At 49.8% G+C, this 11,722-nt stretch overlaps 1 protein-coding gene across 1 annotated transcript; it reads left to right on the forward strand.

Annotated features, from left to right (window-relative positions):
• Window positions 1-4,212: 4,212 nt before the first annotated feature.
• On the forward strand, window positions 4,213-9,509 carry FAM181B (family with sequence similarity 181 member B). The gene has a single exon (XM_083611859.1). It carries the CDS (start codon window positions 5,356-5,358, stop codon window positions 6,538-6,540), a length of 1,185 nt encoding a protein of 394 aa, XP_083467985.1. The 5' UTR covers window positions 4,213-5,355; the 3' UTR covers window positions 6,541-9,509.
• Window positions 9,510-11,722: the final 2,213 nt, after the last annotated feature.

An 11,722-nucleotide genomic window follows, 5' to 3' on the forward strand; every position in this document is an offset into this window, starting at 1 on the left:
TGTGGAACGCCCTCCCACCAGATGTCAAAGAGAACAACAACTACCAGACTTTTAGAAGACACCCGAAGGCAGCCCTGTTTAGGGAAGCTTTTAAAATTTGATGCATTACTGTATTTTAATACAGTGGTACCTCAGGTTAAGAACTTAATTTGTTCTGGAGGTCCGTTCTTAACCTGAAACACTACTTTAGCTAATGGGGCTTCCCGCTGCCGCCGCGCGATTTCTGTTCTCATCCCGAAGCAAAGTTCTTAACACGAGGTACTATTTCTGGGTTAGCGGAGTCTGTAACCTGAAGCGCCTGTAACCCAAGGCACCACTGTATTTTCTTGGAAGCTGCCCAGAGTGGCTGGGGAAGTCCAGCCAGATGAGCGGGGTATAAATAAATAAATAAATAAATAAATAAATAAATAAATAATTATAAAAAATGCTGCTTCTTTGACTGTCATTCTCCTCCAACTGGAGATTTGAACACTGGATTTTCCCACTCCCCGTCCAATGACCTTTAACTGATGCACCGCACTGCCCATTTGCCTGGTCTGCGATGTGGGACACCACACCACGGACTCTCCAAAGCACCGGATTTTGCCAGCTTCTTCGAAGGGGCCTCCCGCAAGCTGGGTTGTGAGCATGGCAAGTTCTTGCAAAGTCCAGACTTCCTGTCCGGTTTCTGCAAAGCCCGCACAGACCCTCCCTCCCCTTTTAGGTCACCGAGCGCAAAGCACAGTTTATTTCCTTTTAATTTAACAGCTCTCGCAGCTTTTCCAGTTAAATCGACTGTTCATTATTGAGAGCCCCTCCCTCCTCCCCTCGGAGGGTTTCTGGAGGCCTGTGTGGTGCAGTTTAATGAAGCTTTGGCACAAAGCTCTCTTTCAGGGAAGGCGAAGAATAGACCGGCCTATTTAGGTCCTGCGAGGCTGTATGTCAAAGCCTCCCCATAATACTTGTCAGGCAAGGGCAGAAATTCCCACTGCTGGAAGAATGCGCCAGGAGTCGACTTGCCGGATTGACGAGCAGATTAAGACGCAAGCAGGAAATGAGAATGTGTGTTTGGAACACCTGTTTGGCCCCTCTCATTTTCCCATCGCTTGGGGGGGGGGAGAGAAAACCCACACCACTTTCATCAAAAAGCCAAAACTCTAATCTATTTGCCTTTTCCTTGCTACATGGCAAGGTCCCTTTCCTTCCACCCAGATAACCGCAGCAAACCGGAAAGCCAGGGTGGTTCACCGGTAGCAAAAAAAGATTAATAATACAGATTAATAATACAGATTATTAATATGCAATCGTATAATAATGTAATGTGACACACCATGGGAAAGGTTTTCACAATATTGGCGTATTATTAAATGATAATAAAATTATTAGAGATTATCGTTGAAATATGAAGTGGTATATAAGGATCCAACTTATTTCTGTGATGGTTTGAATAAACCGTTTTTAAAACTGTGTTTCGATTGTTGCAACCCACCCTGGGACCTTAGGATGAAGGGTGGGTAATTAGTAACAACAACAACAACAACAACCTAATTACTGCATTTATTTAGGTTGTTGTAATAGTGCTGGTTGTATAGTTAAATCTATGGTTTTCCCAGTAGTGATGTATGGAAGTGAGAGCTGGACCATCAAGAAGGCTGATCGCCGAAGAATTGATGCTTTTGAATTATGGTGCTGGAGGAGACTCTTGAGAGTCCCAAGGACTGCAAGAAGACCAAACCCATCCATTCTGAAGGAAATCAGCCCTGAGTGCTCACTGGAAGGACAGATCCTGAAGCTGAGGCTCCAATACTTTGACCACCTCATGAGAAGAGAAGACTCCCTGGAAAAGACCCTGATGTTGGGAGAGATTGAGGGCACAAGGAGAAGGGGACGACAGAGAACGAGATGGTTGGACAGTGTTCTCGAAGCTACCAGCATGAGTTTGACCAAACTGCGAGAGGCAGTGGAAGACAGAAGTGCCTGGCGTGCTCTGGTCCACGGGGTCACGAAGAGTCGGACACGACTAAACAACAACAAGTAGTGCTGGTGTTGCAAAGTTTATATAGACCGCCTTTCTGAACCATGCTCTCCTGGGAGTTTGTGGCCCAAAACATCCTATAAGGAAACATTTATTTACAGACCCCTTTTCCTGTACGTACTGCAAAGCAATAGTGTGCAATCTAGCACAGGCTTGTGGGTTTTCAGACACAGGGACCGGATGGAGCACTTTGATCCTCTCTGTCTGGCCCTCGGGTGTCGCCCCAGGCCACCGCAACCCTCACCTGCCCTGCCCCTCACACTCCTTGGGTGCTTCTTCTGCCCGGCTAGAAAGTGCCCTTGAAATCTGATAATGCCTTTTGCTTTCCAGGATGGCGGATGGAGGGGTTTATGTGTGCAAACCTCTGACTTCTGTGTGGCTGGAATGTAGCCTAGTGTTCAAGGTCAGATTTGTTGCTCCACCCACATGCCTATGGCTCCACCCACTGCCTATGGCTACCGGAAGTGTGCCTTGAATGGGAACACAGGCTGGAAAAGTCAAGTAGGAAAAGACATGATGGAGGCTTACAAAATTATATATGGTGATATATATAGAGAATATATATAGACAAAGTGGATAAAATTCTGGACCACACAAAAAAGCTGAATGTTGGATCATTCAGGACTAAAGAAGTACTGCTGAGAGCCAGTGTGGTGTAGTAGTTAAGAGCGGTAGACTCGTAATCTGGTGAACCGGGTTTGCTTCCCCGCTCCTCCACATGCAGCTGCTGGGTGACCTTGGGCTAGTCACACTTCTTTGAAGTCTCTCAGCCCCACTCACCTTGCAGAGTGTTTGTTGTGGGAGAGGAAGGGAAAGGAGATTGTTAGTCTCTTTGAGACTCCTTCGGGTAGTGATAAAGCGGGATATCAAATCCAAACTCTTCTTCTTCTCTTCTGCTTCACACACCGCCTAGTTGAATTATGGGATTCGCTCCCACCCATGGTTGTAGCCAAGTAATAAATAAAATCTTGCATAAATCAAACCCCTGCGTCCAGTCACACTTCCCTGCGTCGCTCTGCTGGAAGTTGACGCGGCAGGGGAGCAGAGCTGCAGCGGTCCCGTCCGTGTGAGATGAGGGATAAATCAAGTCCAATGACAGCTCAGTTCTTATCTCTAGAAGCGTTTATTTACAAGGCAATAAAACCGTCCGAAACTTCAGACATTCTCTTCCGTGCTCCAGGAGCACACACGCAGCTTCTGCTGCTCACCGAGAAGTGAAACTGAGTGAGGAAACAGAAAGACTTTGTGCGTCACTTCTCTGCGACAAGCCCCTCCTTCTGCTCCCCCTCCTTTTCTTCTCAGACACAGGACACACCGGAGTACTGACCCTGTCAGTTCCAAACTCCACATAAAATACTTCATTAACTGACCAATCATGGTGCAGATAGCTTGGTTCTGCTCCCCTAACATAAATTCTGGCCACGCCCATGCTCCCACCAGCGAGGGATTTAGGGTGGTGTGGGTGGTTCTCCCCCAGGGTGCTGAGACATTGAGAAGATCCATAATTAAGAAGCTCCATTTGGGATCCATTAGCAATGGCTACCAACTTGGATGGCTCTAAAGACAGATTCATAGAATTATGAAGGCAATGTTTTGGGGGGTGGGCAGGTGTGGGGGACTCCCTGGTCCTGAATGGGGTAACTGTGCCCCTGAAGGATCAGGTGTGCAGCCTGGGAGTCACTTTGGACTCACAGCTGTCCTTGGAGGCACAGGTTAATTCTGTGTCCAGGGCAGCTGTCTACCAGCTCCATCTGGTACACAGGCTGAGACCCTACCTGCCCGCGGACTGTCTCACCAGAGTGGTGCATACTCTAGTTATCTCCCCTTGGACTACTGCAATGCGCTCTACGTGGGGCTACCTTTGAAGGTGTCTCAGAAACGGCAATTAATCCAGAATGAGGCAGCTAGACTGGTGACTGGGAGTGGCCACCGAGGTACCGTATCACACTGGTCCTGAAAGACCTACCTAGGTTCCCAGTACGTTTCTGAGCACAATTCAAAGTGTTGGTGCTGACCTTTAAAGCCCTAAACAGCATTAGCCCTGTATACCTGAAGGAGCGTCTGCACCCCATCGTTCATCCTGGACACTGAGGTCCAGCTCCGAGGGCTTTCTGGCAGTTCCCTCATTGCGAGGTTACAGGGAACCAGGCAGAGGGCCTTCTGGGTAGTGGCGCCCACCCTGTGGAACGCCCTTCCATTAGATGTCAAGGAAATAAACAACTATCTGACTTTTAGAAGGCATCTGAAGGCGGCCCTGTTTATGGAAGGTTTCAATGTTTGATGTTTTACCGTGTTTTTAATAATCTGTTGGTAGTCGCCCAGAATGGCTGGGGAAACCCAGCCATATGGGTGTGGTATAAACAACAACAACAATAATTAGTCCAACCCCCTGTAATGCAGGGATCTTTTGCCCAATGTCACGACCTCGAACTCTACCAACTGAGCCATCCCAGGTCCAAGGAGGAGAAGGCAATCAATGCCTACTAGCCATGAAGACCACCATCTCTGAATTGCAGTTGCTGGGAATCACAAGCGGGGAGAAAGCTTTTGCACTCAGGTCCTGCTAGTTCTGCTTCACATTGGGGTTTATCTGGCTGCACAGGGTGAGAGCAGGATGCTAAGACCCAACTGCCGGGATCAGGCCCATGGCCCATGTAGTCTGGCACCCTGTTCTCACAGAGGTCAACAGGATAGATGCAGCCCGTGGCAAACCAGCGAGCAGCATTTCCTCTCCCGTCCTGCGGTTTCCAACAGTTGGAATTCTGCTGAACTTAGACGTGCCACCAGCCTGATTCGGCAGCCAGGTTCTTCTTGCGAAAGGAGGGTTTATTTATTTCAAAGGCAGGCCCAAGAAAGGGTTAAACCTTCCCCCCCCCCATCTGAAAAGCGTGGTGGTCCCTCCTCCCCACGACGCATCAGCAGCCTCTTCCTCCTCCTCCTCCTCCTCCTCCTCTGGGAGCCAAATGTAAAAGCGCGATGGGGCGGGGAGGAGGGAGGGTGCCGTCGGAGAGCCGTCGGAGCGAGGCCAAGAGCTGATGTCCAGCCTCTTCCCAGTTTGCATCGGTGACCCAGGCAACGAGATCGAGCCAAGGAGGCTGCTTTGCGCGCGGCTGCGGCTGGACAAAAAGGCTCGGGAGAGGACAGAGAGGGAGAGAGAAAATGCCACCGCGCTTCGCCGGCTGCTGGCCTCGACGGCCGTTTCCTCCTCCCGGGTACCGAAAGTAGCCACGAGGGGTGTTTGCCGGACAAGCAGTGTTTGCTTTTTATCTCCTGCATTTTTTTTTTTATTTCGGGAAGAAAAAGCTTTTCCTCTTCTTTAAGGAGCAAAGCACTCGACGGCGATGGCGGTGCAAGCGGCGGCGGTTCACCCGCACCACCATTTCATCCCGTTTTGCTTCCCCGGCGCCGCGGGGCTGGGGGATTTCGTCGACCTGGAAAAGAGCTACGAGGACGGGGGGACCCTCCTGCTAGGAGGCGGAGGAGCCGGAGTATCAGGAGGGGGCGACCCCGGGGACTTCAAAGAAGCCACCCGGGACCTCCTGAGCTTTATCGACTCGGCTTGCAGCAACATCAAACTAGCCTTGGACAAGCCGGTGAAATCCAAGCGCAAAGTCAACCACCGGAAATATTTGCAGAAGCAGATCAAGCGCTGCACCGGCATGATCGGGGGAGCCCAGGCGGCTATTGCAACGCCCGGGAGCCAGGAGGCGTCTAATAATAATAATAACAACAGTAATAATAGTAGTAATAATCTGAGCTCCCAGCAGCAGCCACATCCTGCTAACAAGAGGACTCCGGCTGGGACGGCGCATGGCGCGGCGTCGGCATCCGCCTCGCCCCCCGGCGGCGCCGCGGCGCACTGCAAAGCGCCCCAGAAGCGCGAAGCCAGCGCGCTGCAGAGCAAAAGCCTGGCGGCGCTCTTCGGCTCCGTGCGCCCGTCGGGCTTCGATCGCGCCGTCGGGGCCGCTGCGGGCGGCGGCGGCGTCGGGCCGTCGGGAGAGAAGGAAGGCGGCCCGGGTCCCTCTGCCTCCACCGGCGGGAAGAAAGTGCCTCTCCGCAACCGCAATCTGCCCCTTTCCTTCTTCACCGAGCCGGCCGCGGCGAGCTCCGTCCCGAAAGACGCAGCGGGCCCCGTCCCGTCGGAGGAGCTCTTCGACCTGCTGGCCGTCCCCGACTACGGCGCCCTGCTCCCTCCCGCCGAGCCGGAGCAGCCGGTCTTCCCCAGCAGCCGCCTGCAGCCGCCAGATCTGGGCTTGGAGGCGCCTCTCTACGAGCCCCTGCACCCGCTGCCCCACTTGCTCTTCTCCGACGGCCCCCTGCGGCCCCTCGCCGCCCTCTACGCCGCCCCTTCGGACCCGGCAGCGGCGCCCGAGAGCAGCAGCGGCGCCGCGGCGGGGGCGCACGTCCCGGCCGCGGCCTTTGCGCCCTTCTTCCCCGAGTGCGCGCTCCCGCCTGCGCCGCCGGCCATGCCCTACGATTACGCCCCGGGGTATAGTAGGGGGGTTCCTGCTTATTCCAGCCTTTAGAGGGAGGGAGGTTGAGCTCTGAAAGAGAAGGGGGTCGGAGGGTTGTGGGGATTGGCAGATCCCCCAAATTTCGGAGGCACTGGCGCTTTTTTATTTTGGAGTTTAATGGATCCCATAGAAAATGCCTCGAATATGAGGCGTCTGTTAAGGGCAGAAATGGCTCTGGAGAACTTCCAGTTCCTGCTTAATAGCCCCTGGGCAGATTTACACCTTAGCAGTAAAGGACATCAGGAGAGCTCTGTAGCAGGATCAAGCCGGGGGGACCCCATCCAGTCCAGCATTTTGTGGGTGCCACCCAGATACCAGGGGGAAACTCAGTGCAGTGACCCCCACCCAGCAGCTGGCATTTGGGAGGCCTGCTGCCAACCCTGTGCATGTCTACTTGGAAGTAAGCCAAGGGTTCAGTGAGGCTTACTCCCAGGTAAGTGTGCATAGGATTGTAGTCTTTTATAGTTATCCCCTCTTCCCTTGGGCATATGGAGGACTTACAGTGCAACCCTAGCTGTGTCTACTCAGAAGTAAGCGCTGTTGAATTCAGTGGGTCCACTCAGATTGTGATGTTCATTAGAAAGCAGCTCAGGGGGACCACAGAACGCCAGATTTCTTTAACCCTTCCTTTCCCTCCCACGATTCTGATGAAAACCATCACTGCCAGGGATTCTTTCACTGTGATTCCTGCATTGCATAGGGTTGGACTAGATGCCCCTTGGGGGTCCCACGCTACCATGATACGATTCTACGCTATAAGACTTGGAATTAGGGAGGAAAAATCCCCCCTAAGCCAAATTGGGGTGGGCGGGATTTTTTTAATAGAATAACAGCCAGGGTAGGAATGGTTAAACTCCCCCCCCACTGCCGCCCTGCATGTTGTGGTCCCAATGACCCCCCCCATGCCCCTATGATTAAATAAAACAAATCCCTGACATGCCTTTTAGCCATGTTAAGTTTGGCTCTCATTAAATTGGCATAGCAACCGATGTCTTTGTCCAAGGAGCCCCTGTGAGAGCGGAAGTCTGGCGAGGGATCCTAGCAAGGATTTGAAACTAAAGTTCTCGGATCCTTTGGGCGGGACGCCGTTAGGGTTGACATATGTCTGGAACTCCCCGGACATAGTCGGAATACGGCAGTCAGTAACGGTGTCTGGGCGGAAAAGTTCAAGAACTTTGCCACAAAAAAAAAGCTCAAAAACGTTTGTGTCTGGATTTTCACCCTAGAAACCATGGAAGTTCAATGAGCACAAAAGCCTGTCTTGCCATACTTCTAACTGGCCTCTATATAGTTGTTGAGGATCACAAATCGAGGGAGAGTGCTTTTCTGCAGTCATCTGGTTGGCCAACTCTTAGAGCAGGTCGCTGGACTAGATGGCAGGGCCTTGGTCTGATCCAACAGGGCTCTCTTGCTCCTACGGTGGTTATGTTTTGACACAAGCACCACCTGGTTCATGGGTTGTTGATAGAGGCAGATGCATGCCAGCAATGAATAACGTTAGAGGTTGTTTGGTGCGTTAACATACATATCTTGCTTGTTGCCATATGGGATCAGTTCTTAACTATCTCCTGATTGTCTTTGGTTGCCCTACACATAAAAAGGGTTTTGGGTTTTTTGGTGAGATTCTGAAATGAAAATGCCAATTGTTCTTGTTTCCCCTGTTTATTATGCCTCTTGGTTTTCGCTCGTGTGAAATCCTGATTCCCAGCCTCTTGCGTGTTTTAAAAGCTCCCTGCAAGCAGAAAGGAAGGTCTGCTGGCCAAAGGCTAAAACAGAAACCTGCAACTCGCTTGAAAACCCACCCAAGAGTTTAAGGCTGTGGTTCTCTGCTCGGTTACCTGGGAGTAAGCCTTGATGAACTCCTGGACTTACTTCTGTGTAAACCTATGTAGGATTGGGGTGGCAGAACACCTGCTTGGCATGCAGAACGACCCAGGTTCAATCCGCAACATCTCCAGGTTGCACAGACCCCTGTCTCAAACGCTGGAGAGCTGCTGGCAGTCAGTGTAGACAATATTGAGTTAGATGAACCAATGGTCTGACTCTGTATAAAGCAGCCTCTGGTGTCCAGCACATCTGATTTATAACATTCTTAGGCTCCAGGTGCTATTCAGGAATATGCAGAATACCTCCCCTCCTGAGCTGACTTGATTTCTACTTACTTAACTCTGAATATTTGGAGCGAGGGTGGTGGGGGAAAACCCAGCTTGCTTCCCACAGGCACACCTAACACATGGGTCTGCATGAGAAAGGTGTGCTCCCCTGTCACATGTGGAAATGGTGCGCCACTTTTACTGCATATTTGCAGTGCAGTTTGGAAGCCACTGTAGGGCCTGGCCGGCACTTCCACGTGGCACACATATTTGTAGTGCCTTCACTGGATGGGTGCTATAAATTGTAAGGGGAGATACAGGTCTGTAGACGTGTGGAGGACGCTTTGCTGGAAGCTTTGACCAGCTGCAGATCCCTGGCGCATTGCCGGGTGTGTTTACAGATGCACGTCTCTCCACACTCAACTGGTTCATTGGGAGACAACATGGCGTACTCACAGAGAAACCCATTTGCCGTGTGAAGGAAGGCTATAAAACGCCACTCGTCTGGTCGCCTGTGGTCAGTTAAGGATTTCCTCCAGGCGACCAGCTTATGAAAGCTGCTTCTTTCCTGTTTTCGATCGCGACTAACGTAGCTACGAGTGATCGGATGGGAAAGTAAGCATTCGAGATGGAAGCCTTTGTCTGTAACGTGGGAGACCTGTTTCTGAATCTCCTGACTTATTTGATTTTCCTTTCAATCGGGTGGGTAACCTGTGTGCCTCCACATGTTACTGAACTACAAGTCCCATGACTCTTGGCTGTTCTGGCAGGGGCTGATGGGAACTGTAGTTCAGCAAAGCATGGGGAGGCACCATTACCCATCCGTGGTTTTACCTAACTGCCCCTGGATTTTCTTCTCCATGGGGCCAACACTAACTGGGTTTGTGTGAGTTGGGATGTGTCGCACTTTGTGGATGACCCCTCCCTTGAAGTATCAGGCGTTGAGTGCTTCTGATGGGGCACTTAAGAGAACTCAGGAAACACATCTAACTAGGCGTGCACACCGAGTCCTATGCAACAATGACTGTCCTGGAGAGACAGAGAGAGGTGTCCTTGCATTAAAAGATGCCTCTGGAAGATCAGCAGGGAACCAGCAATGTCCGTGTTGCCATGGTGGGATGCTGCAATTCTCCTCTGCATCTCTTGTTAGATGCATCTACAGTGGTACCTTGGTTCTCAAACTTAATCCAGTCTGGAAGTCCATTCTAAAACCAAAGCGTTCCAAAAACAAGGCGCGCTTTCCCATAGAAAGTAATGCAGAACGGATTAATCCGTTCCAGACTTTCAAAAACAACCCCTAAAACAGCAGTTTAACATGAATTTTACTATCTAACAAGACCACTGATCCACAAAATGAAAGCAATAATCAATGTGCTGCGTTATAAAATAAATAAGACAGTATTGTAGATGATAAAAATCAAAATTAATTTCCCCCCCTTACCTGCACTGATGATAGTCATTGTTTGGATGGGGGGCTTTTATCCATTTCCACAGTCACACAATCAGTCAATCAATCAGTAGCTGAACTGGGTTCCACACAGTCACAGAAACAAATTAATTGGAAAAGCCTCAAAAACAAAAATGCAAAATAAATAGCAAAAACAAAAGCGCCAAACTTAATCCGTTCTAGTAGTCTGTTTGAAAACCAAGGCGCGGCTTGTGATTGGTGCACGTGCCCCGGAAACAATAGCCGACAGCCAGATTGGACGTTTGGCTTCTGAAAAATGTTCGAAAACTGGAACACTTCTGGGTTTTCGGCGTTTGAGAACCAAGGTACCAATGTACACGGCATCTCCAATGGTACTGGGTAAATGTTGCTTATACTGGTTGGGGGAAAAAATACAACCATGTCCAAGAGTGGCTAAATTATGACACCGACTTTACACCTCCTTAATCCTGATGACATTTCTGTGCATTTTGAAACATATTTAATTCATTTGGGCATTATTTTTTACTGAATGTGAGAAGTCCCTGGTTATATTTTTCCTTAGGGCACAGTGTTCTAACTCCTAGTCCAGTGATCAATTGCTAGATGTGTCTGACGTTAGCCTGTTACGACGGAGGCTGTTCTTTCGACGGCAGCCATGACTAATTGTACGTGACTTTCTGATTTTGTAAGTAACTCTTTTCATCCCTGAATTTCGCCGGACCTTTCAATGCGGATCCTTTCCCTTTGCCCCGTGAATCTGTTGAGTGCCGGCCAAGTTCTCCTAATTTAAAGAAACAACATCTACTCACACCTGTTGTTACTAAAACGTGGACCGTGAGCCTCAGGCAGGGTTGCTCTCGAGTAGACCCTTTAGCGCACGCTGCCCTAAACACGCTTCCTAGGGAGTGATATCTGCAGGGCTTAAGTATGAATTACTCCTGAGCATACCTGTTTAGGCTCGCCCTGTTAACAACGTATCGGAAGATACTGCAAACAGTAATACCCAGACAAGTGAACGTCTTGCTCTGCGCAGCAAGACAAAAGCAAGCTTGGACCATCTATGTCAGTGGCAACGCGCATGGAAGTCGTCGAACTGCTTTCACGGACTTTCCAAGGCAGTAAAAGCAAATGTCGTCGTGTTCTCTTGCGTGCAGAATATAATTTGACGATTAAGTTATGTTCATTAAAGTCTATGAGATGTCATAAAACTTACATGGCGCACAGTGCTTGAGAGATGGGTGGCTGTATTGAGCAATATGGTTTGAATTCTTCCTGAGGGGCATTTTTGTTTGGATACAGAATAAGAGGAAAAACCCTCCTTATTCCCTCTTTCCATACAGTCCATAGTCTTATAAATCTCTTCTATGGTTTGTTTTTTATTTGTTAATCTTTCTCTTCCACCTAGACTAAGAAGGCCCAAATCATTCTAGGTTTCCCAGCCTAGTTGTTGCCACTGAGAAAATTCTGCTCTTGAGTGTGACAGAACCCAGGAGCAAGCTCTTAGTCCATATTAAATTTAATTAATTAATTAATTAATTAATTATAATAATTTATTCTTTATACCCCGCCTATCTGGCTGGGTTTCCCCAGCCACTCTGGGCAGCTTCCAACAGAATATTAAAAGAATATTAAACATTAAAAGCTTCCCTAAACAGGGCTGCCTTCAGACGTC

This window comes from Podarcis filfolensis (genome assembly GCF_964270895.1).
Source record: "Podarcis filfolensis genome assembly, chromosome: 4".
Lineage (NCBI taxonomy): Eukaryota > Metazoa > Chordata > Lepidosauria > Squamata > Lacertidae > Podarcis > Podarcis filfolensis.